The sequence below is a fragment of the Malaclemys terrapin genome, chromosome 24 (assembly GCF_027887155.1).
Source record: "Malaclemys terrapin pileata isolate rMalTer1 chromosome 24, rMalTer1.hap1, whole genome shotgun sequence".
NCBI classification, from domain to species: Eukaryota; Metazoa; Chordata; order Testudines; family Emydidae; genus Malaclemys; species Malaclemys terrapin.
The window spans coordinates 7,725,537-7,750,788 of record NC_071528.1 but is presented as its reverse complement, the minus strand read 5'-3'; the positions used below and the strand labels follow the sequence as shown (position 1 = coordinate 7,750,788).

Sequence of the window (25,252 nt, the reverse complement as noted above, 5' to 3'; positions counted from 1 at the left end):
CTATGGTAGAGGTGGCTGCAGCAGTGGTTTCAGGTTGTGAAGTGCTGAGAAGGGGAAGGGTGGTTCTCCCCTCTATTGTAGTAGTACTAATTATTGCTGTAGTTTCAGCTGCAAAAGTAGACTGTAGAGGAGAGGTGGATATTTCTCCTATTGTAGATGTGACTGTAGCTGTGTTTTCAGATTGTGAAGTTGGAGGGAGGAAGAGTGTGGTTGTCTCTTCCACTGTAGTCGTACTTGTTGTTATTGTCATCTTTGTTGGGGATGTGGTCTCTACAGGAAATGTGGATGTTTCTGGTAAGGTAATGGGGGCTACAGCTCTGGTCCCAGTTATTGTGCTGGTAGGAGGAAGAACTGTTGTTGTCTTCTCTACTGTAGTGGTAGTAGATATTGCTGTAGTCTCTGCTGGTGAAGTCATCTCTGGTGCAGGTGTGGAAATCTCTGGAATAGTAGAGATATCTATTATTCTGCTCCCAGGTAGTGTAGTCATAGGTAGAGGAACTGCGGTTTTCGCCTCCATTGTAGCAGTACTAGTTATTGCTTGAATTTCAACTAGAGATGTCATCTCTAGAGGAGAGGTGGATGTTTCTCCTATCGTAGAAGGGGCTAAAGGTGTGTTTTCAGATTGTGAAGTGGTAGAAAGGGGATGTATCGTCGTCCCCTCTATCGTTTTCGCACTCATTATTGCTGTAGTCTCAGCTGGGGAAGTGTTATCTAGAGGAGCTGTGAAGGTCTCTGGAATAGTTGAGGTGGCCCTAGCTATGCTCCCAGGCAGTGTAATCGTAGGAAGAGTAATTGTAGTTATCCCCTCTATCGTAGTAGTACTAGTCATTGCTGTAGTTTCAGCTGCAGGAGTCGCCTCTAGAGAAGAGGTGGATGTTATTCCGATGGTAGAGGTGGCTGCAGTTATGCTTTCAGGTTGTGAAGTTGTAGGGAGGGAAAGTCTCATTGTCTCTTCGTTTGTAGTGGTAGTAGTTATTGCTGTCATGTCAGCTGGAGGCATGGTCTCTATAGATGTGGATGTCTTTAGTATAGTATTGGTGGCTGTGGTCCTAAGAAGTGAAGTTGTAGGAAGAGGAAGTGTTGTTGTCTCTTCTAGTGTAGTGGTACTAGTCATTGCTGTAGTTTGAGGTGCAGATGTGGTCTCTACAGGAGCTGTGGATGTCTCTGGATTAGTAGAGGTGGCTGCAGCTGTGCTCTGAGGTAGTGAAGTGGTAGGAAGAGCAACAATGGTTGTCCCCTCTACTGTCCTGTTACCAAGTAATGCTGTAGTCTCACCTGGGAAAGTCGTCTCTAGCGGAGATGTGAACGTTTCTGCTGTTGCAGAGGTGGCTGCAACAGTCATAACAGACGTTGAACTAGCAGGCAGAGTGAGTGTGGTTGGCTGTGATGTGGAAGTGCTAATTAGTGCTGTGGCCTCAGTTAGGGAGGAGGTTGGATGAGCAGAAGTGGATGTCTCTGCTAATGTAGATGTAGTTGCAGTTTTAGTCTCGGCTGTGGAAGTGGTCACTGGGGCTGTGGTGATGGATTCTGCTCCTGTTGTGAGATACGTTGCTGTGGTCCCAGGTTTGTTTGGGATCACGGGAGCTGCTGCTTTGGTGGTACTCTCTAAAGTTGTACTTTTGGTGGTGGTGGTGGTAGTTTTAACCACAGGAGTTGTCTGTGTTGTTGTGACATTATTAACTTTATTTTGTTCCACTGGCTTAATGGTTTTCTGGTAGATTACTTCAGTTATTTCATGGTCTGTGTAGAGAAATGTATCTCAGGTATACTATTATATATATATATGTTCTTACACCACATATTGAGTGCGTATCCAAGCAATATATATACTGATAATATATCATCAGTGTTAACATACATAGAGTTTGCTTTACTTTTGAAGATTGAAGCATTTTCTCTCCAGTTCTGAATTTTTTCCATCTATATTTCTCATAACTTACATGTTGAACATATATAAGAGAGTAATTCTGTAGTTTGCTTTAGAATACTTTTTGCATTTCCTACTCTCTGGACCTCATTCTCAGTTACACGAACGAATCTATACACTACTCTTGCAGTGGTTGTAACTGTAATTTTCACTCTCATTCATAGCTTCATATATTGCAAGGCCAGAGTGGACCACTGTGATAATCTACTCTGACCTCCTGTAGGCCATAGAACTTCCCAAAATAATTCCTTTTGAAATAGAGAATAACTTAAATAAAAAAAATCTTACCTTGATTTTAAAATTGCCAAGGGTGTTGTATCCACCACAACTCTTGGTAAATTTTCCCAAAGACTAATTATTCTAGTTTTTTAAAATGTACATATTTTTTCCCATCTGAATTTGTCTAGGTTCAACTTCGAGCTGCTGGATCTTGTGATGCTTTTGTTTGCTCTAGAGCCCTTTATCAAATATTTGTTCCCAAGGCAGGTCCTTATAGATTGAGGGGTGACTTGACCACAACCTTTTCTTTGTTAAGCTGAATAGATTTTGCTCACTGAGTCTTTCATATCAAGGCATGTTTTCTAATTTTTAATCATTGTCTGGGCTTTTCTCTGACCCCTCTCCAGTTTACCAACATCCTTCTTGAATTGTGGGCACCAGAACTGGACACAATTTTCCAGCAACAGTTGCACCAATGCCAAATACAAAAGTAAAATAACCTTAGCATGCCTCCTGGACTGGGCCCCTCAGGTGCATTCACACAAAACAGTTCTTGCGAGGGAGAGTAGGAGGTCCTCCCTCATAACTTTATAGCTCTGTGGTTCGGTTACTCACCTGGGATGTGGGAGACATACAGTTGTGCTCTGGATAAATAATTAAAGAGTCATCTAGGCCCAGGGACTGCATCCTGGGTCTTCCCCATCCTGGCTAACATGCACTTGCGTGCTCTCGATCTTCCTATCTCATTCTGAGTTATTTGGGCCACAGAAAGAGAGAAAGCACACGAGAACAACTCTATACCCTGGTGGATATCATTTTAAGGAAACTCTCTCCCCTCATTCATTGTATAACAGCCTAGGTACCTAACTCAGGTTTTGTGAATCTCAGTGACTTTCTAACTGCCTAAAAGTTCGGTGCTGTGACCCTCAGCCTCACCATGCCTAACTCCTTTTGTGCATTCAGACCATGTTTTTAAAGCATGAGTAGTCCCACTGACATCAGCAAGACGACTCACTTGCTTCAGTGCTTTGCTGAAAAGGGACAGACTTAATCATATGCTTAATGTTAAGCACATACTCCATTTCAAGTTTACAAGCAATTACTGTAAATGAGAAAAAGGTACCAAGAAAAATTGGGACAATTGCCATTCCAATCCCTTTTTTATATCAGTTTGTATCCCCTCCCCGTCACATGATTTCTGTTAACGAACAACCTGAAAGACGGGTTGAGTTGAGCAGACGCCGTCATTACAATAAGATACTCCCATCTGTTCTATTTATTTTTTCTTTTATGTTCACCTTTCTCTTGTTTCCTATATATATGAAAATTCTAAATTTCACTACATATATACCAAATAATATCTGGCTACTGTAGGTAGCAGGGCACCTTCACTTTTGCTGTATTCAAAATACCTCCATTCTAACAGGATAATAACAGATAGAAACCATTTGTTTCTTTCAATCTGAAAGGATAAACAAGAGGAAAATAATGCCCTTACTTGTCAATGCAGCTGTGGTAGGTGAAAGCGACGTTGTGGTCGTCACAGAGATGGCTGCTGTTGTTTCTCCTCTGATAGGGACGCCCAGAGAGGTTGTGGTCTCAGCCGGAGAAGTTGTAAAAAGGGCACCTGTCGTAGTTCCCTGTCGTGTAGTGGAGGTGTAAGTTGTTGTGGTCTCTGTAGGGGTAGTGGTGATTGGCGCCGCTGTGCTTCTCTCTGCTGCTGTAGCAATGGGTGATGTTTTAGTAGTCTTGGCGAGAATAGTGGTGACAAGGGATGCTGTGGGTGTCCCAAGTTCTGTAGTGGTGCCCAAAGCTATTGGGATCTCAGATGGGGAATTGGTCTCCAGAGCAGATGTGGATGTTTTAGGACCTGCTGTGGTGGGAGACAGTGTCACTGTGGTCTCCGCCGGAGAAGTCACTGTAACAGCAACTGTGGATGTCTCTGCTAAAAAGGAGGTGACTGCACTTGTGGTTGCGGTGGGATAAGTGACAAGAAGGGCAGCTGTGGGTGTCTCCACTTCTCTAGAGGTGCTGGGAATTCTTGTGGTCTCAGAGGGAAAACTTGTCTCAAGACGGACTGTAGGTGTCAACGGTAAAATAGAAGTGACTCCAGCTGTGGTCTCAGTGCGGGAAGTGGCCACAGGAGTTGGTGTGGGGATAGCCATTGAAGTGGTAGCTTCAATTGGGGAAGTACCTGGAAGGAAAATTGTGGTTTTCTCCTCAACTATAGTGGTTCTAGGTAATTCCATAGTCTCAGCTAGGATAGTGGTCTCTAGAGGAGCAATAGAGGTCTGTGGAACAGAAGAGGCAGCTGCTGCTGTGCTCTGAGGTAGTGTAGTAGTAGGAAGACTAATTGTGGTTCTTTCTTCTAAAGGTGCGCGACTAGTCATGGCTGTAGTTTGAACTGGAGACGTAGTCTCTAAAAGAGAGCTGAATGTCTGTCCAATGGTAGAGGTGGCCAAAGATGTGCTCTCAGCTCTAGTGATGGTCAGAGGAGGAACTGTGGTTGTCTTTTCTACTGTAGTGGTAGTAGATAGCGCTGTAGTCTCTGCTGGAGAAGTGGTCTCTAGTGGAGCTGTGGAGGACTCTGGAATAGTTGACGTGGCTATAGGTGTGCTCCCAGGTTCTGAAGTTGTAAGAAGAGGAAGCGTGGTTGTCTCTTCACTTCTAGTGCTACTAGTCATTGCTGTAGATTCAGCTGAGGAAGTGGTCTCTAGAGGAGAGGTGGAGGTTATTCCTATGGTAGAGGTGGCTGCAGCAGTGGTTTCAGGTTGTGAAGTGCTAAGAAGAGGAAGGGTGGTTGTCCCTTCCATTGTAGAAGTACTAATTATTGGTGTACTCTCAGCTGGGGAAGTGGTCTGTTCCAGGACTGTGGTTGTTTCTAGAGCAGTTGATGTAGCTACAGCTGTGCTTTCAGCTTGTGAAGTTGCAGGGACGGAAGGTGTGGATGTCACTTCAGCTCCAGTGGTACTAGTTATTGTTGTCCTCTCTGTTGGGATTGTTGTCTCTGCAAGAGTTGTGGAGGTCTCAGGAAAAGTTGAAGTGGCTATAGCTGTGCTCCCAGGTCCTGAAGTTGTAAGAAGGGGAAGCGTGGTTGTCTCTTCACTTCTAGTGCTACTAGTTATTGCTGTAGATTCAGCTGCAGAAGACGTCTCTAGAGGAGAGGTGGAGGTAATTCCTATGGTAGAGGTGGCTGAAGCAGTGGTTTCAGGTTGTGAAGTGCTAAGAAGAGGAAGGGTGGTTGTCCCTTCCATTGTAGAAGTACTAATTACTGGTGTAGTCTCAGTTGGGGAAGTGGTCATTAGCGTAACTGTGGTGGTTTCTGGAGCAGTTGAGGTGGCTGCAGCTGTACTCGCAGGTACTGTAGTCGTGGGATTAGGAACAGTGGTTGTCACCTCTATTGTAGATGTACTAGTTACGGCTGTAGTTTCAGCTGAAGTAGTAGTCTGGAAAGGTGAGGTGGATCTTTCTATTGTGGCAGAACTGGCTACAGCTGTGCTTTCAGCTTGTGAACTTGCAGGGAGGGAAGATGTGGATGTCACTTCAGCTCCAGTGGTACTAGTTATTGTTATCCTCTCTGTTGGGGTTGTTGTCTCTGCAAGAGTTGTGGAGGTCTCAGGAAAAGTTGAAGTGGCTATAGCTGTGCTCCCAGGTCCTGAAGTTGTAAGAAGGGGAAGCGTGGTTGTCTCTTCACTTCTAGTGCTACTAGTCATTGCTGTAGTTTCAGCTGCAGAAGACGTCTCTAGAGGAGAGGTGGAGGTTATTCCTCTGGTAGATGTGGCTGCAGCAGTGGTTTCAGGTTGTGAAGTGCTAAGAAGAGGAAGGGTGGTTGTCCCTTCCATTGTAGAAGTACTAATTATTGGTGTACTCTCAGCTGGGGAAGTGCTCTGTTCCAGAACTGTGGTTGTTTCTAGAGCAGTTGATGTGGCTACAGTTGTGCTTTCAGCTTGTGAAGTCGCAGCAAGGAAAGGTGTGGATGTCACTTCAGCTCCAGTGGTACTAGTTATTGTTGTCCTCTCTGATGGGGTTGTTGTCTCTGCAAGAGTTGTGGAGGTCTCTGGAAAAGTTGAAGTGCCTATAGCTGTGCTCCCAGGTCCTGAAGTTGTAAGAAGGGGAAGCGTGGTTGTCTCTTCACTTCTAGTGCTACTAGTCATTGCTGTAGTTTCAGCTGCAGAAGACGTCTCTAGAGGAGAGGTGGAGGTTATTCCTATGGTAGAGGTGGTTGTAGCAGTGGTTTCAGGTTGTGAAGTGCTAAGAAGAGGAAGGGTGGTTGTCCCTTCTATTGTAGAAGTACTAATTATTGTTGTACTCTCAGCTGGGGAAGTGGTCTGTTCCAGGACTGTGGTTGTTTCTAGAGCAGTTGATGTGGCTACAGCTGTGCTTTCAGCTTGTGAAGTTGAAGGGACGGAAGGTGTGGATGTCACTTCAGCTCCAGTGGTACTAGTTATTGTTGTCCTCTCTGTTGGGATTGTTGTCTCTGCAAGAGTTGTGGAGGTCTCAGGAAGAGTTGAAGTGGCTATAGCTGTGCTCCCAGGTTCTGAAGTTGTAAGAAGGGGAAGCGTGGTTGTCTCTTCACTTCTAGTGCTACTAGTCATTGCTGTAGTTTCAGCTGCAGAAGACGTCTCTAGAGGAGAGGTGGAGGTTATTCCTTTGGTAGAGGTGGCTGCAGCAGTGGTTTCAGGTTGTGAAGTGCTAAGAAGAGGAAGGGTGGTTGTCCCTTCCATTGTAGAAGTACTAATTCTTGGTGTAGTCTCAGTTGGGGAAGTGGTCATTAGCGTAACTGTGGTGGTTTCTGGAGCAGTTGAGGTGGCTGCAGCTGTACTCGCAGGTACTGTAGTCGTGGGATTAGGAACAGTGGTTGTCACCTCTATTGTAGATGTACTAGTTACGGCTGTAGTTTCAGCTGAAGTAGTAGTCTGGAAAGGTGAGGTGGATCTTTCTATTGTGGTAGAACTGGCTACAGCTGTGCTTTCAGCTTGTGAACTTGCAGGGAGGGAAGGTGTGGTTGTCACTTCAGCTCCAGTGGTACTAGTTATTGTTATCCTCTCTGTTGGGGTTGTTGTCTCTGCAAGAGTTGTGGAGGTCTCAGGAAAAGTTGAAGTGGCTATAGCTGTGCTCCCAGGTCCTGAAGTTGTAAGAAGGGGAAGCGTGGTTGTCTCTTCACTTCTAGTGCTACTAGTCATTGCTGTAGTTTCAGCTGCAGAAGACGTCTCTAGAGGAGAGGTGGAGGTTATTCCTCTGGTAGATGTGGCTGCAGCAGTGGTTTCAGGTTGTGAAGTGCTAAGAAGAGGAAGGGTGGTTGTCCCTTCCATTGTAGAAGTACTAATTATTGGTGTACTCTCAGCTGGGGAAGTGGTCTGTTCCAGGACTGTGGTTGTTTCTAGAGCAGTTGATGTGGCTACAGCTGTGCTTTCAGCTTGTGAAGTTGCAGGGACGGAAGGTGTGGATGTCACTTCAGCTCCAGTGGTACTAGTTATTGTTGTCCTCTCTGTTGGGATTGTTGTCTCTGCAAGAGTTGTGGAGGTCTCAGGAAAAGTTGAAGTGGCTATAGCTGTGCTCCCAGGTCCTGAAGTTGTAAGAAGGGGAAGCGTGGTTGTCTCTTCACTTCTAGTGCTACTAGTTATTGCTGTAGATTCAGCTGCAGAAGACGTCTCTAGAGGAGAGGTGGAGGTAATTCCTATGGTAGAGGTGACTGAAGCAGTGGTTTCAGGTTGTGAAGTGCTAAGAAGAGGAAGGGTGGTTGTCCCTTCCATTGTAGAAGTACTAATTCTTGGTGTAGTCTCAGTTGGGGAAGTGGTCATTAGCGTAACTGTGGTGGTTTCTGGAGCAGTTGAGGTGGCTGCAGCTGTACTCGCAGGTACTGTAGTCGTGGGATTAGGAACAGTGGTTGTCACCTCTATTGTAGATGTACTAGTTACGGCTGTAGTTTCAGCTGAAGTAGTAGTCTGGAAAGGTGAGGTGGATCTTTCTATTGTGGTAGAACTGGCTACAGCTGTGCTTTCAGCTTGTGAACTTGCAGGGAGGGAAGGTGTGGTTGTCACTTCAGCTCCAGTGGTACTAGTTATTGTTATCCTCTCTGTTGGGGTTGTTGTCTCTGCAAGAGTTGTGGAGGTCTCAGGAAAAGTTGAAGTGGCTATAGCTGTGCTCCCAGGTCCTGAAGTTGTAAGAAGGGGAAGCGTGGTTGTCTCTTCACTTCTAGTGCTACTAGTCATTGCTGTAGTTTCAGCTGCAGAAGACGTCTCTAGAGGAGAGGTGGAGGTTATTCCTCTGGTAGAGGTGGCTGCAGCAGTGGTTTCAGGTTGTGAAGTGCTAAGAAGAGGAAGGGTGGTTGTCCCTTCCATTGTAGAAGTACTAATTCTTGGTGTAGTCTCAGTTGGGGAAGTGGTCATTAGCGTAACTGTGGTGGTTTCTGGAGCAGTTGAGGTGGCTGCAGCTGTACTCGCAGGTACTGTAGTCGTGGGATTAGGAACAGTGGTTGTCACCTCTATTGTAGATGTACTAGTTACGGCTGTAGTTTCAGCTGAAGTAGTAGTCTGGAAAGGTGAGGTGGATCTTTCTATTGTGGTAGAACTGGCTACAGCTGTGCTTTCAGCTTGTGAACTTGCAGGGAGGGAAGGTGTGGTTGTCACTTCAGCTCCAGTGGTACTAGTTATTGTTATCCTCTCTGTTGGGGTTGTTGTCTCTGCAAGAGTTGTGGAGGTCTCAGGAAAAGTTGAAGTGGCTATAGCTGTGCTCCCAGGTCCTGAAGTTGTAAGAAGGGGAAGCGTGGTTGTCTCTTCACTTCTAGTGCTACTAGTCATTGCTGTAGTTTCAGCTGCAGAAGACGTCTCTAGAGGAGAGGTGGAGGTTATTCCTCTGGTAGATGTGGCTGCAGCAGTGGTTTCAGGTTGTGAAGTGCTAAGAAGAGGAAGGGTGGTTGTCCCTTCCATTGTAGAAGTACTAATTATTGGTGTACTCTCAGCTGGGGAAGTGGTCTGTTCCAGGACTGTGGTTGTTTCTAGAGCAGTTGATGTGGCTACAGCTGTGCTTTCAGCTTGTGAAGTTGCAGGGACGGAAGGTGTGGATGTCACTTCAGCTCCAGTGGTACTAGTTATTGTTGTCCTCTCTGTTGGGATTGTTGTCTCTGCAAGAGTTGTGGAGGTCTCAGGAAAAGTTGAAGTGGCTATAGCTGTGCTCCCAGGTCCTGAAGTTGTAAGAAGGGGAAGCGTGGTTGACTCTTCACTTCTAGTGCTACTAGTTATTGCTGTAGATTCAGCTGCAGAAGACGTCTCTAGAGGAGAGGTGGAGGTAATTCCTATGGTAGAGGTGACTGAAGCAGTGGTTTCAGGTTGTGAAGTGCTAAGAAGAGGAAGGGTGGTTGTCCCTTCCATTGTAGAAGTACTAATTCTTGGTGTAGTCTCAGTTGGGGAAGTGGTCATTAGCGTAACTGTGGTGGTTTCTGGAGCAGTTGAGGTGGCTGCAGCTGTACTCGCAGGTACTGTAGTCGTGGGATTAGGAACAGTGGTTGTCACCTCTATTGTAGATGTACTAGTTACGGCTGTAGTTTCAGCTGAAGTAGTAGTCTGGAAAGGTGAGGTGGATCTTTCTATTGTGGTAGAACTGGCTACAGCTGTGCTTTCAGCTTGTGAACTTGCAGGGAGGGAAGGTGTGGTTGTCACTTCAGCTCCAGTGGTACTAGTTATTGTTATCCTCTCTGTTGGGGTTGTTGTCTCTGCAAGAGTTGTGGAGGTCTCAGGAAAAGTTGAAGTGGCTATAGCTGTGCTCCCAGGTCCTGAAGTTGTAAGAAGGGGAAGCGTGGTTGTCTCTTCACTTCTAGTGCTACTAGTCATTGCTGTAGTTTCAGCTGCAGAAGACGTCTCTAGAGGAGAGGTGGAGGTTATTCCTCTGGTAGATGTGGCTGCAGCAGTGGTTTCAGGTTGTGAAGTGCTAAGAAGAGGAAGGGTGGTTGTCCCTTCCATTGTAGAAGTACTAATTATTGGTGTACTCTCAGCTGGGGAAGTGGTCTGTTCCAGGACTGTGGTTGTTTCTAGAGCAGTTGATGTGGCTACAGCTGTGCTTTCAGCTTGTGAAGTTGCAGGGACGGAAGGTGTGGATGTCACTTCAGCTCCAGTGGTACTAGTTATTGTTGTCCTCTCTGTTGGGATTGTTGTCTCTGCAAGAGTTGTGGAGGTCTCAGGAAAAGTTGAAGTGGCTATAGCTGTGCTCCCAGGTCCTGAAGTTGTAAGAAGGGGAAGCGTGGTTGACTCTTCACTTCTAGTGCTACTAGTTATTGCTGTAGATTCAGCTGCAGAAGACGTCTCTAGAGGAGAGGTGGAGGTAATTCCTATGGTAGAGGTGACTGAAGCAGTGGTTTCAGGTTGTGAAGTGCTAAGAAGAGGAAGGGTGGTTGTCCCTTCCATTGTAGAAGTACTAATTCTTGGTGTAGTCTCAGTTGGGGAAGTGGTCATTAGCGTAACTGTGGTGGTTTCTGGAGCAGTTGAGGTGGCTGCAGCTGTACTCGCAGGTACTGTAGTCGTGGGATTAGGAACAGTGGTTGTCACCTCTATTGTAGATGTACTAGTTACGGCTGTAGTTTCAGCTGAAGTAGTAGTCTGGAAAGGTGAGGTGGATCTTTCTATTGTGGTAGAACTGGCTACAGCTGTGCTTTCAGCTTGTGAACTTGCAGGGAGGGAAGGTGTGGTTGTCACTTCAGCTCCAGTGGTACTAGTTATTGTTATCCTCTCTGTTGGGGTTGTTGTCTCTGCAAGAGTTGTGGAGGTCTCAGGAAAAGTTGAAGTGGCTATAGCTGTGCTCCCAGGTCCTGAAGTTGTAAGAAGGGGAAGCGTGGTTGTCTCTTCACTTCTAGTGCTACTAGTCATTGCTGTAGTTTCAGCTGCAGAAGACGTCTCTAGAGGAGAGGTGGAGGTTATTCCTCTGGTAGATGTGGCTGCAGCAGTGGTTTCAGGTTGTGAAGTGCTAAGAAGAGGAAGGGTGGTTGTCCCTTCCATTGTAGAAGTACTAATTATTGGTGTACTCTCAGCTGGGGAAGTGGTCTGTTCCAGGATTGTGGTTGTTTCTAGAGCAGTTGATGTGGCTACAGCTGTGCTTTCAGCTTGTGAAGTTGCAGGGACGGAAGGTGTGGATGTCACTTCAGCTCCAGTGGTACTAGTTATTGTTGTCCTCTCTGTTGGGATTGTTGTCTCTGCAAGAGTTGTGGAGGTCTCAGGAAAAGTTGAAGTGGCTATAGCTGTGCTCCCAGGTCCTGAAGTTGTAAGAAGGGGAAGCGTGGTTGACTCTTCACTTCTAGTGCTACTAGTTATTGCTGTAGATTCAGCTGCAGAAGACGTCTCTAGAGGAGAGGTGGAGGTAATTCCTATGGTAGAGGTGACTGAAGCAGTGGTTTCAGGTTGTGAAGTGCTAAGAAGAGGAAGGGTGGTTGTCCCTTCCATTGTAGAAGTAATAATTACTGGTGTAGTCTCAGTTGGGGAAGTGGTCATTAGCGTAACTGTGGTGGTTTCTGGAGCAGTTGAGGTGGCTGCAGCTGTACTCGCAGGTACTGTAGTCGTGGGATTAGGAACAGTGGTTGTCACCTCTATTGTAGATGTACTAGTTACGGCTGTAGTTTCAGCTGAAGTAGTAGTCTGGAAAGGTGAGGTGGATCTTTCTATTGTGGTAGAACTGGCTACAGCTGTGCTTTCAGCTTGTGAACTTGCAGGGAGGGAAGGTGTGGATGTCACTTCAGCTCCAGTGGTACTAGTTATTGTTATCCTCTCTGTTGGGGTTGTTGTCTCTGCAAGAGTTGTGGAGGTCTCAGGAAAAGTTGAAGTGGCTATAGCTGTGCTCCCAGGTCCTGAAGTTGTAAGAAGGGGAAGCGTGGTTGTCTCTTCACTTCTAGTGCTACTAGTCATTGCTGTAGTTTCAGCTGCAGAAGACGTCTCTAGAGGAGAGGTGGAGGTTATTCCTCTGGTAGATGTGGCTGCAGCAGTGGTTTCAGGTTGTGAAGTGCTAAGAAGAGGAAGGGTGGTTGTCCCTTCCATTGTAGAAGTACTAATTATTGGTGTACTCTCAGCTGGGGAAGTGCTCTGTTCCAGAACTGTGGTTGTTTCTAGAGCAGTTGATGTGGCTACAGTTGTACTTTCAGCTTGTGAAGTCGCAGCGAGGGAAGGTGTGGATGTCACTTCAGCTCCAGTGGTACTAGTTATTGTTGTCCTCTCTGATGGGGTTGTTGTCTCTGCAAGAGTTGTGGAGGTCTCTGGAAAAGTTGAAGTGCCTATAGCTGTGCTCCCAGGTCCTGAAGTTGTAAGAAGGGGAAGCGTGGTTGTCTCTTCACTTCTAGTGCTACTAGTCATTGCTGTAGTTTCAGCTGCAGAAGACGTCTCTAGAGGAGAGGTGGAGGTTATTCCTATGGTAGAGGTGGTTGTAGCAGTGGTTTCAGGTTGTGAAGTGCTAAGAAGAGGAAGGGTGGTTGTCCCTTCTATTGTAGAAGTACTAATTATTGTTGTACTCTCAGCTGGGGAAGTGGTCTGTTCCAGGACTGTGGTTGTTTCTAGAGCAGTTGATGTGGCTACAGCTGTGCTTTCAGCTTGTGAAGTTGAAGGGACGGAAGGTGTGGATGTCACTTCAGCTCCAGTGGTACTAGTTATTGTTGTCCTCTCTGTTGGGATTGTTGTCTCTGCAAGAGTTGTGGAGGTCTCAGGAAGAGTTGAAGTGGCTATAGCTGTGCTCCCAGGTTCTGAAGTTGTAAGAAGGGGAAGCGTGGTTGTCTCTTCACTTCTAGTGCTACTAGTCATTGCTGTAGTTTCAGCTGCAGAAGACGTCTCTAGAGGAGAGGGGGAGGTTATTCCTCTGGTAGATGTGGCTGCAGCAGTGGTTTCAGGTTGTGAAGTGCTAAGAAGGGGGAGCGTGGTTGTCCCTTCCATTGTAGAAGTACTAATTACTGGTGTAGTCTCAGTTGGGGAAGTGGTCATTAGCGTAACTGTGGTGGTTTCTGGAGCAGTTGAGATGGCTGCAGCTGTACTCGCAGGTACTGTAGTCGTGGGATTAGGAACAGTGGTTGTCACCTCTATTGTAGATGTACTAGTTACGGCTGTAGTTTCAGCTGAAGTAGTAGTCTGGAAAGGTGAGGTGGATCTTTCTATTGTGGTAGAACTGGCTACAGCTGTGCTTTCAGCTTGTGAACTTGCAGGGAGGGAAGGTGTGGATGTCACTTCAGCTCCAGTGGTACTAGTTATTGTTATCCTCTCTGTTGGGGTTGTTGTCTCTGCAAGAGTTGTGGAGGTCTCAGGAAAAGTTGAAGTGGCTATAGCTGTGCTCCCAGGTCCTGAAGTTGTAAGAAGGGGAAGCGTGGTTGTCTCTTCACTTCTAGTGCTACTAGTCATTGCTGTAGTTTCAGCTGCAGAAGACGTCTCTAGAGGAGAGGTGGAGGTTATTCCTCTGGTAGATGTGGCTGCAGCAGTGGTTTCAGGTTGTGAAGTGCTAAGAAGAGGAAGGGTGGTTGTCCCTTCCATTGTAGAAGTACTAATTATTGGTGTACTCTCAGCTGGGGAAGTGCTCTGTTCCAGAACTGTGGTTGTTTCTAGAGCAGTTGATGTGGCTACAGTTGTGCTTTCAGCTTGTGAAGTCGCAGCAAGGAAAGGTGTGGATGTCACTTCAGCTCCAGTGGTACTAGTTATTGTTGTCCTCTCTGATGGGGTTGTTGTCTCTGCAAGAGTTGTGGAGGTCTCTGGAAAAGTTGAAGTGCCTATAGCTGTGCTCCCAGGTCCTGAAGTTGTAAGAAGGGGAAGCGTGGTTGTCTCTTCACTTCTAGTGCTACTAGTCATTGCTGTAGTTTCAGCTGCAGAAGACGTCTCTAGAGGAGAGGTGGAGGTTATTCCTATGGTAGAGGTGGTTGTAGCAGTGGTTTCAGGTTGTGAAGTGCTAAGAAGAGGAAGGGTGGTTGTCCCTTCTATTGTAGAAGTACTAATTATTGTTGTACTCTCAGCTGGGGAAGTGGTCTGTTCCAGGACTGTGGTTGTTTCTAGAGCAGTTGATGTGGCTACAGCTGTGCTTTCAGCTTGTGAAGTTGAAGGGACGGAAGGTGTGGATGTCACTTCAGCTCCAGTGGTACTAGTTATTGTTGTCCTCTCTGTTGGGATTGTTGTCTCTGCAAGAGTTGTGGAGGTCTCAGGAAGAGTTGAAGTGGCTATAGCTGTGCTCCCAGGTTCTGAAGTTGTAAGAAGGGGAAGCGTGGTTGTCTCTTCACTTCTAGTGCTACTAGTCATTGCTGTAGTTTCAGCTGCAGAAGACGTCTCTAGAGGAGAGGTGGAGGTTATTCCTTTGGTAGAGGTGGCTGCAGCAGTGGTTTCAGGTTGTGAAGTGCTAAGAAGAGGAAGGGTGGTTGTCCCTTCCATTGTAGAAGTACTAATTCTTGGTGTAGTCTCAGTTGGGGAAGTGGTCATTAGCGTAACTGTGGTGGTTTCTGGAGCAGTTGAGGTGGCTGCAGCTGTACTCGCAGGTACTGTAGTCGTGGGATTAGGAACAGTGGTTGTCACCTCTATTGTAGATGTACTAGTTACGGCTGTAGTTTCAGCTGAAGTAGTAGTCTGGAAAGGTGAGGTGGATCTTTCTATTGTGGTAGAACTGGCTACAGCTGTGCTTTCAGCTTGTGAACTTGCAGGGAGGGAAGGTGTGGTTGTCACTTCAGCTCCAGTGGTACTAGTTATTGTTATCCTCTCTGTTGGGGTTGTTGTCTCTGCAAGAGTTGTGGAGGTCTCAGGAAAAGTTGAAGTGGCTATAGCTGTGCTCCCAGGTCCTGAAGTTGTAAGAAGGGGAAGCGTGGTTGTCTCTTCACTTCTAGTGCTACTAGTCATTGCTGTAGTTTCAGCTGCAGAAGACGTCTCTAGAGGAGAGGTGGAGGTTATTCCTCTGGTAGATGTGGCTGCAGCAGTGGTTTCAGGTTGTGAAGTGCTAAGAAGAGGAAGGGTGGTTGTCCCTTCCATTGTAGAAGTACTAATTATTGTTGTACTCTCAGCTGGGGAAGTGGTCTGTTCCAGGACTGTGGTTGTTTCTAGAGCAGTTGATGTGGCTACAGCTGTGCTTTCAGCTTGTGAAGTTGCAGGGACGGAAGGTGTGGATGTCACTTCAGCTCCAGTGGTACTAGTTATTGTTGTCCTCTCTGTTGGGATTGTTGTCTCTGCAAGAGTTGTGGAGGTCTCAGGAAAAGTTGAAGTGGCTATAGCTGTGCTCCCAGGTCCTGAAGTTGTAAGAAGGGGAAGCGTGGTTGACTCTTCACTTCTAGTGCTACTAGTTATTGCTGTAGATTCAGCTGCAGAAGACGTCTCTAGAGGAGAGGTGGAGGTAATTCCTATGGTAGAGGTGACTGAAGCAGTGGTTTCAGGTTGTGAAGTGCTAAGAAGAGGAAGGGTGGTTGTCCCTTCCATTGTAGAAGTAATAATTACTGGTGTAGTCTCAGTTGGGGAAGTGGTCATTAGCGTAACTGTGGTGGTTTCTGGAGCAGTTGAGGTGGCTGCAGCTGTACTCGCAGGTACTGTAGTCGTGGGATTAGGAACAGTGGTTGTCACCTCTATTGTAGATGTACTAGTTATGGCTGTAGTTTCAGCTGAAGTAGTAGTCTGGAAAGGTGAGGTGGATCTTTCTATTGTGGTAGAACTGGCTACAGCTGTGCTTTCAGCTTGTGAACTTGCAGGGAGGGAAGGTGTGGATGTCACTTCAGCTCCAGTGGTACTAGTTATTGTTATCCTCTCTGTTGGGGTTGTTGTCTCTGCAAGAGTTGTGGAGGTCTCAGGAAAAGTTGAAGTGGCTATAGCTGTGCTCCCAGGTCCTGAAGTTGTAAGAAGGGGAAGCGTGGTTGTCTCTTCACTTCTAGTGCTACTAGTCATTGCTGTAGTTTCAGCTGCAGAAGACGTCTCTAGAGGAGAGGTGGAGGTTATTCCTCTGGTAGATGTGGCTGCAGCAGTGGTTTCAGGTTGTGAAGTGCTAAGAAGAGGAAGGGTGGTTGTCCCTTCCATTGTAGAAGTACTAATTATTGGTGTACTCTCAGCTGGGGAAGTGCTCTGTTCCAGAACTGTGGTTGTTTCTAGAGCAGTTGATGTGGCTACAGTTGTACTTTCAGCTTGTGAAGTCGCAGCGAGGGAAGGTGTGGATGTCACTTCAGCTCCAGTGGTACTAGTTATTGTTGTCCTCTCTGATGGGGTTGTTGTCTCTGCAAGAGTTGTGGAGGTCTCTGGAAAAGTTGAAGTGCCTATAGCTGTGCTCCCAGGTCCTGAAGTTGTAAGAAGGGGAAGCGTGGTTGTCTCTTCACTTCTAGTGCTACTAGTCATTGCTGTAGTTTCAGCTGCAGAAGACGTCTCTAGAGGAGAGGTGGAGGTTATTCCTATGGTAGAGGTGGTTGTAGCAGTGGTTTCAGGTTGTGAAGTGCTAAGAAGAGGAAGGGTGGTTGTCCCTTCTATTGTAGAAGTACTAATTATTGTTGTACTCTCAGCTGGGGAAGTGGTCTGTTCCAGGACTGTGGTTGTTTCTAGAGCAGTTGATGTGGCTACAGCTGTGCTTTCAGCTTGTGAAGTTGAAGGGACGGAAGGTGTGGATGTCACTTCAGCTCCAGTGGTACTAGTTATTGTTGTCCTCTCTGTTGGGATTGTTGTCTCTGCAAGAGTTGTGGAGGTCTCAGGAAGAGTTGAAGTGGCTATAGCTGTGCTCCCAGGTTCTGAAGTTGTAAGAAGGGGAAGCGTGGTTGTCTCTTCACTTCTAGTGCTACTAGTCATTGCTGTAGTTTCAGCTGCAGAAGACGTCTCTAGAGGAGAGGGGGAGGTTATTCCTCTGGTAGATGTGGCTGCAGCAGTGGTTTCAGGTTGTGAAGTGCTAAGAAGGGGGAGCGTGGTTGTCCCTTCCATTGTAGAAGTACTAATTACTGGTGTAGTCTCAGTTGGGGAAGTGGTCATTAGCGTAACTGTGGTGGTTTCTGGAGCAGTTGAGATGGCTGCAGCTGTACTCGCAGGTACTGTAGTCGTGGGATTAGGAACAGTGGTTGTCACCTCTATTGTAGATGTACTAGTTACGGCTGTAGTTTCAGCTGAAGTAGTAGTCTGGAAAGGTGAGGTGGATCTTTCTATTGTGGTAGAACTGGCTACAGCTGTGCTTTCAGCTTGTGAACTTGCAGGGAGGGAAGGTGTGGATGTCACTTCAGCTCCAGTGGTACTAGTTATTGTTATCCTCTCTGTTGGGGTTGTTGTCCCTGCAAGAGTTGTGGAGGTCTCAGGAAAAGTTGAAGTGGCTATAGCTGTGCTCCCAGGTCCTGAAGTTGTAAGAAGGGGAAGCGTGGTTGTCTCTTCACTTCTAGTGCTACTAGTCATTGCTGTAGTTTCAGCTGCAGAAGACGTCTCTAGAGGAGAGGTGGAGGTTATTCCTCTGGTAGATGTGGCTGCAGCAGTGGTTTCAGGTTGTGAAGTGCTAAGAAGAGGAAGGGTGGTTGTCCCTTCCATTGTAGAAGTACTAATTATTGGTGTACTCTCAGCTGGGGAAGTGCTCTGTTCCAGAACTGTGTTTGTTTCTAGAGCAGTTGATGTGGCTACAGCCGTGCTTTCAGCTTGTGAAGTCGCAGCGAGGGAAGGTGTGGATGTCACTTCAGCTCCAGTGGTACTAGTTATTGTTGTCCTCTCTGTTGGAGTTGTGGTCTCTGCAAGAGTTGTGGAGGTCTCAGGAAGAGTTGAAGTGGCTATAGCTGTGCTCCCAGGTTCTGAAGTTGTAAGAAGGGGAAGCGTGGTTGTCTCTTCACTTCTAGTGCTACTAGTCATTGCTGTAGTTTCAGCTGCAGAAGACGTCTCTAGAGGAGAGGTGGAGGTTATTCCTCTGGTAGAGGTGGCTGTAGCAGTGGTTTCAGGTTGTGAAGTGCTAAGAAGAGGAAGGGTGGTTGTCCCTTCCATTGTAGAAGTACTAATTATTGGTGTAGTCTCAGTTGGGGAAGTGGTCATTAGCGTAACTGTGGTGGTTTCTGGAGCAGTTGAGGTGGCTGCAGCTGTACTCGCAGGTTCTGAAGTTGTAAGAAGGGGAAGCGTGGTTGTCTCTTCACTTCTAGTGCTACTAGTCATTGCTGTAGTTTCAGCTGCAGAAGACGTCTCTAGAGGAGAGGTGGAGGTTATTCCTATGGTAGAGGTGGCTGCAGCAGTGGTTTCAGGTTGTGAAGTGCTAAGAAGAGGAAGGGTGGTTGTCCCTTCCATTGTAGAAGTACTAATTATTGGTGTACTCTCAGCTGGGGAAGTGGTCATTAGCGTAACTGTGGTGGTTTCTGGAGCAGTTGAGGTGGCTGCAGCTGTACTCGCAGGTACTGTAGTCGTGGGATTAGGAACAGTGGTTGTCACCTCTATGGTAGAAGTACTAGTTACTGCTGTAGTTTCAGCTGAAGTAGTAGTCTGGAAAGGTGAGGTGGATCTTTCTGCTGTGGTAGAACTGGCTACAGCTGTGCTTTCAGCTTGTGAAGTTGCAGGGAGGGAAGGTGTGGATGTCACTTCAGCTCCAGTGGTACTAGTTATTGTTGTCCTCTCTGCTGGGGTTGTTGTCTCTGCAAGAGTTGTGGAGGTCTCAGGAAGAGTTGAAGTGGCTATAGCTGTGCTCCCAGGTCCTGAAGTTGTAAGAAGGGGAAGCGTGGTTGTCTCTTCACTTCTAGTGCTACTAGTCATTGCTGTAGTTTCAGCTGCAGAAGACGTCTCTAGAGGAGAGGTGGAGGTTATTCCTCTGGTAGATGTGGCTGCAGCAGTGGTTTCAGGTTGTGAAGTGCTAAGAAGAGGAAGGGTGGTTGTCCCTTCCATTGTAGAAGTACTAATTATTGGTGTACTCTCAGCTGGGGAAGTGCTCTGTTCCAGAACTGTGGTTGTTTCTAGAGCAGTTGATGTGGCTACAGTTGTACTTTCAGCTTGTGAAGTCGCAGCGAGGGAAGGTGTGGATGTCACTTCAGCTCCAGTGGTACTAGTTATTGTTGTCCTCTCTGATGGGGTTGTTGTCTCTGCAAGAGTTGTGGAGGTCTCTGGAAAAGTTGAAGTGGCTATAGCTGTGCTCCCAGGTCCTGAAGTTGTAAGAAGGGGAAGCGTGGTTGTCTCTTCACTTCTAGTGCTACTAGTCATTGCTGTAGTTTCAGCTGCAGAAGACGTCTCTAGAGGAGAGGTGGAGGTTATTCCTATGGTAGAGGTGGTTGTAGCAGTGGTTTCAGGTTGTGAAGTGCTAAGAAGAGGAAGGGTGGTTGTCCCTTCTATTGTAGAAGTACTAATTATTGTTGTACTCTCAGCTGGGGAAGTGGTCTGTTCCAGGACTGTGGTTGTTTCTAGAGCAGTTGATGTGGCTACAGCTGTGCTTTCAGCTTGTGAAGTTGAAGGGACGGAAGGTGTGGATGTCACTTCAGCTCCAGTGGTACTAGTTATTGTTGTCCTCTCTGTTGGGATTGTTGTCTCTGCAAGAGTTGTGGAGGTCTCAGGAAGAGTTGAAGTGGCTATAGCTTTGCTCCCAGGTTCTGAAGTTGTAAGAAGGGGAAGCGTGGTTGTCTCTTCACTTCTACTGCTACTAGTCATTGCTGTAGTTTCAGCTGCAGAAGACGTCTCTAGAGGAGAGGTGGAGGTTATTCCTCTGGTAGAGGTGGCTGAAGCAGTGGTTTCAGGTTGTGAAGTGCTAAGAAGAGGAAGGGTGGTTGTCCCTTCCATTGTAGAAGTACTAATTATTGGTGTAGTCTCAGTTGGGGAAGTGGTCATTAGCGTAACTGTGGTGGTTTCTGGAGCAGTTGAGGTGGCTGCAGCTGTACTCGCAGGTACTATAGTCGTGGGATTAGGAACAGTGGTTGTCACCTCTATTGTAGAAGTACTAGTTACTGCTGTAGTTTCATCTGAAGTAGTAGTCTGGAAAGGTGAGGTGGATCTTTCTATTGTGGTAGAACTGGCTACAGCTGTGCTTTCAGGTTGTGAAGTTGCAAGGAGGGAAAGTGTGGATGTCACTTCAGCTCCAGTGGTACTAGTTATTGTTGTCCTCTCTGTTGGTGTTGTGGTCTCTACAGGAGTTGTGGAGGTCTCTCGAAAAGTTGAGGTGGCTATAGCTGTGCTCCCAGGTTCTGAAGTTGTAAGAAGGGGAAGCGTGGTTGTCTCTTCACTTCTAGTGCTACTAGTCATTACTGTAGATTCAGCTGAGGAAGTGGTCTCTAGAGGAGAGGTGGAGGTTATTCCTATGGTAGAGGTGGCTGCAGCAGTGGTTTCAGGTTGTGAAGTGCTAAGAAGAGGAAGGGTGGTTGTCCCTTCCATTGTAGAAGTACTAATTATTGGTGTACTCTCAGCTGGGGAAGTGGTCTGTTCCAGGACTGTGGTTGTTTCTAGAGCAGTTGATGTGGCTACAGCTGTGCTTTCAGCTTGTGAAGTTGCAGGGACGGAAGGTGTGGATGTCACTTCAGCTCCAGTGGTACTAGTTATTGTTGTCCTCTCTGTTGGGATTGTTGTCTCTGCAAGAGTTGTGGAGGTCTCAGGAAAAGTTGAAGTGGCTATAGCTGTGCTCCCAGGTCCTGAAGTTGTAAGAAGGGGAAGCGTGGTTGTATCTTCACTTCCAGTGCTACTAGTCATTGCTGTAGTTTCAGCTGCAGAAGACGTCTCTAGAGGAGAGGTGGAGGTTATTCCTATGGTAGAGGTGGCTGCAGCAGTGGTTTCAGGTTGTGAAGTGCTAAGAAGAGGAAGGGTGGTTGTCCCTTCCATTGTAGAAGTACTAATTACTGGTGTAGTCTCAGTTGGGGAAGTCGTCATTAGCGTAACTGTGGTGGTTTCTGGAGCAGTTGAGATGGCTGCAGCTGTACTCGCAGGTACTGTAGTCGTGGGATTAGGAACAGTGGTTGTCACCTCTATGGTAGAAGTACTAGTTACTGCTGTAGTTTCAGCTGAAGTAGTAGTCTGGAAAGGTGAGGTGGATCTTTCTGCTGTGGTAGAACTGGCTACAGCTGTGCTTTCAGCTTGTGAAGTTGCAGGGACGGAAGGTGTGGATGTCACTTCAGCTCCAGTGGTACTAGTTATTGTTGTCCTCTCTGCTGGGGTTGTTGTCTCTGCAAGAGTTGTGGAGGTCTCAGGAAGAGTTGAAGTGGCTATAGCTGTGCCCCCAGGTTCTGAAGTTGTAAGAAGGGGAAGCGTGGTTGTCTCTTCACTTCTACTGCTACTAGTCATTGCTGTAGTTTCAGCTGCAGAAGACGTCTCTAGAGGGGAGGTGGAGGTTATTCCTATGGTAGAGGTGGCTGCAGCAGTGGTTTCAGGTTGTGAAGTGCTAAGAAGGGGAAGCGTCGTTGTCCCTTCCATTGTAGAAGTACTAATTATTGGTGTAGTCTCAGTTGGGGAAGTGGTCATTAGCGTAACTGTGGTGGTTTCTGGAGCAGTTGAGGTGGCTGCAGCTGTACTCACAGGTACTGTAGTCGTGGGATTAGGAACAGTGGTTGTCACCTCTATTGTAGAAGTACTACTTACTGCTGTAGTTTCAGCTGAAGTAGTAGTCTGGAAAGGTGAGGTGGATCTTTCTGCTGTGGTAGAACTGGCTACAGCTGTGCTTTCAGCTTGTGAAGTTGCAGCGAGGGAAGGTGTGGATGTCACTTCAGCTCCAGTGGGACTAGTTATTGTTGTCCTCTCTGTTGGGGTTGTTGTCTCTGCAAGAGTTGTGGAGGTCTCAGGAAAAGTTGAAATGGCTACAGCAGTGCTCCCAGGTTCTGAAGTTGTAGGAAGGGGAAGCGTGGTTGTCTCTTCACTTCTAGTGCTACTAGTCATTGCTGTAGATTCAGCTGAGGAAGACGTCTCTAGAGGAGAGGTGGAGGTTATTCCTATGGTAGAGGTGGCTGCAGCAGTGGTTTCAGGTTGTGAAGTGCTAAGAATGGGAATTGTAGTTGTCCCTTCCATTGTAGAAGTACTAATTATTGGTGTACTCGCAGCTGGGGAAGTGGTCTTGAGCGTAACTGTGGTGGTTTCTGGCGCAGTTGAGGTGGCTGCATCTGTTCTTTCTGGCTGTGAAGTTGGAGAGAGAGAGAATGTGGTTGTCTCTTCCACTCTACTCGTACTGGTTATTTTTGTCATTTCTGTTGGGAATGTGGTCTCTACAGTAGACGTGGATGTCTCTGGTACAGTAGAAGTGGCTACAGCTGTGCTCCCAATTATAGTGCTGTTTGGAGGAGGAACTGTGGTTGTCTTTTCTACTGTAGTGGTAGTAGGTATTCCTGTCGACTCTTCTGGGGAAGTTGATTCTCGTGGCGCTGTGGAGGTCTCTGGAATATCTGTAGTCGCTATAGCTGTGCTCCCAGGTAATGAAGTTGTAAAAAAGGGAAGCGTCGTTGTTTTCTCAATTGTAGCGATACTCCTTATTGTTGTCAGCTCTGTTGTAGATGTGGTATCTAGAGTTGATGTGGATGTGTCAGGTATAGTTGAGGTGTCTAGAACTGTGTTTTCAGGAACTGTGTTTGTCTGAGAAACTGTCGTTCTCCTGATTGCTGTAGTTTCTGCTACGGAAGTTGTCTTTAATGTAGTAATGTAGGTCTCCGTAGTCACAGAACTCTCTGCAGCTTGAAGCTCTGGTAGTACAATGGGAACACGAGTTATTATGCTTGTTGTCTCTACTGAAAGTGAGAGACAATAAAAAAAGGAAAAATAGAAAAATTAAAATGTGGGGGGAATGTAAGCTCTAGACAGCCTTCATTCTATTTTATTCAGTTGTGAAAAAGTGGAAGGAGATGGAAAACAAATATTTATAATTTGAAAATAATTCAATTTTTACATGAAAAAATACATTTCATAAAAAATCTTCCTATGTACATTTTTGATTCAGAAAACAGGCAGTTTTTAATTTTTTAACTGAAAAATCTTTGAACAAAAGCTTTCAACTCGCTCTAGTTCTATAGCATTTTCCACAAAACAATACAAGAGAGAACTGAAAGTATGAATATGGGGGCTACTATATCTTCAAGCAGTAAATTAACAAAAGTGGGTACCTAGAGGGTCTTGGTCACTGTATGAAACTTGTGCTTTTTATCAGAATTGTATGTTTTCCAGACTGTGCCATTAATAAAATGGAGATATTTAATGCAAAGTTGTTTGGTAGCCCATTGGTTGCTTGGAATCTAGCAGTTATTCAAGATTAACTGATGAAGAGCACTATATAAGGGCTAGCTATTATTATTTATTATTAATTACACTATCATTATTTATTATGTATTTGTATTACATAGTGCTCAAAGATAGGCATGGATCAAGGTTTATGCTTATTGGGTGAAACTGACCAACCCTACACTCTCATCTGAAAGGTCATTATATTGCTTAAGCATCATGTTAAGTCCCCCTTAATTCCTTCAAATAGTGGCACCTAGACTTTGAGTTGGAGTGAGGATCTGTTTAAGCAATTGTGCTTATGTTTTATGGACAAGTAGAAGTTATTTTCTGGAGCCACAAATACCTGTTCACTCCATCCCCTTTCTGTTCCCCTCCCCACTCAGAAGTGTTATTTAATCAGACTTGAATATGACAAATGTGACATTTGCAAAGGGTGACCATGAGTCCCACTTCTTCGTCTTGCTGCATGAATGTCTCGTCTCGCCTCCCTTTTTATTGTTGTGCATTAAGAACATAGTTTCAAAGGCAAACAGAGAGGTTTCTCCTCAAAGGTCTGTGTCATGCGTCATCATGAACCTTCTGGGCCACCACAGCTATTCAGATTGGAATGTTATTGTCGGAAAGGGCATCTAATAGGTGTTAACTATTTTAGACTAAGTACTCAGCGACAGGTTTGGGTTATCCTCTGCAGATTATTTTGTTGTGAATTTGGTGTCCAAAACAATAAGGGGACCTTTTACGGCAAGGGATTTAAAGTCAATTGGACTGCTCATGTGCTTACAGTTAAGCAGATGCTTAATTGACTTGACGGATCAGGGCTAGAATGCTTAGTCCACTACACTGTAAGATCAAGCATTTATAGTAGCTCTGAACAACTTTCCTATGTCTAATAGCCAAAACACCATGGTCGCCCAGAGTGGTGGTCCGAAACATGACGGCTTTACGGTAGTGTCACTGCAGCATTATGCTGTCTGGCAAGGCCAGAGTCTAAGGGTACATCTACACTGCGAAAAAAAACACACCAAAAACCCTTGCATCAGCAAGTCTCATAGCCTGGCTCAACTGACTCAGGCTCACGAGTTTCACGCTGTGGGATTAAAAATAGCAGTGTAGATGTTCCTACTCGGGATGGAGTCCAGGCTCTGAGACCCACCCCACTCACCGGGGTTCAGAGCCCAGGTGCCAGCCCAAGCAGGAATGTCTACTGTGCTATTTTAGCTCCATAACACAAGCCCGAGTCACTTGACCCAGGCTCTGAGACTTGCTGCTGTAGGATTTGGTTGGTTGGGTTTTTTGCACTATAATTGTGCCCTTGTGATTGGAGCGAAACTTCACAGGAGGCCCCTTTAACAGCAAAAAAAAAAAAAGTCAACGGCCGGGGTTTCTGGATTATTTACTTGGTAATCATGGGACCAAAAAAAACCAAAACTAGCAAAGGCCCTGACCACATTCCCTTCACGCAGCTCAACAGTCAGTAAAGTCCAGACAAACCATATACAGTCAAACAAATTACCACAAAGGGGGGCCTAAGCAGCAAAACTCCCCTCCTCTATCCCCACATAAACGCAGCCCAGTCCTGTGTGAGGTTTTGAAAAGAGCTGGTCAACGTGTTTTCATGAAAAAAAATATTCAAAGGAGGGGAGGAGGAAGGTGTAAAAATAGGACTTTTGTGTGAAAAACAATCATCCAGTGATATTTTCTGAAAAAATACTCTAAACAAAAATGTTTAGGGAAAAGTAGTAGTCGTAGAAGTTATTTGTATTTTCAATTTTTTTCATTTCAGAACTGTGAGGAAAAGCTAACTAACTTTCAATCATGCCAATGTATGGCACTGTGATGAGAATAAAAAACCCAGTTATGAGTAGGTTAGCAAACCACCAACATATGACCTAAGCCAGGTGTCCAGAGTTAAAAACTAGGTCACTAACTTATTAAACTATGATAGCGCTACATGTTTGTCATCCTAAAAGAATTACTCTCTCTCCTTGTGAGATAGCCGTATGTCCAAAGTCATCTAGATCAAATGTTCTTAAGGAGGGGC

At 46.1% G+C, this 25,252-nt stretch overlaps 1 protein-coding gene across 1 annotated transcript in view; it reads right to left on the bottom strand.

Moving 5' to 3' along the window:
• MUC16 (mucin 16, cell surface associated) overlaps positions 1 to 25,252 on the bottom strand; it is a 132,922-nt gene that overhangs the window by 60,139 nt on the left and 47,531 nt on the right. The window contains exons 5-13 of the mRNA XM_054013927.1: positions 20,688 to 20,903; positions 19,230 to 19,559; positions 15,261 to 15,650; positions 13,926 to 13,997; positions 7,323 to 7,526; positions 6,840 to 6,977; positions 5,853 to 6,056; positions 5,050 to 5,153; positions 3,645 to 3,715 (exon numbers count right to left, since the gene is read on the bottom strand). Of these exons, the coding sequence (XP_053869902.1) occupies positions 3,645 to 3,715; positions 5,050 to 5,153; positions 5,853 to 6,056; positions 6,840 to 6,977; positions 7,323 to 7,526; positions 13,926 to 13,997; positions 15,261 to 15,650; positions 19,230 to 19,559; positions 20,688 to 20,903 (1,729 nt within the window). The remainder of the gene's footprint in view (positions 1 to 3,644; positions 3,716 to 5,049; positions 5,154 to 5,852; positions 6,057 to 6,839; positions 6,978 to 7,322; positions 7,527 to 13,925; positions 13,998 to 15,260; positions 15,651 to 19,229; positions 19,560 to 20,687; positions 20,904 to 25,252) is intronic.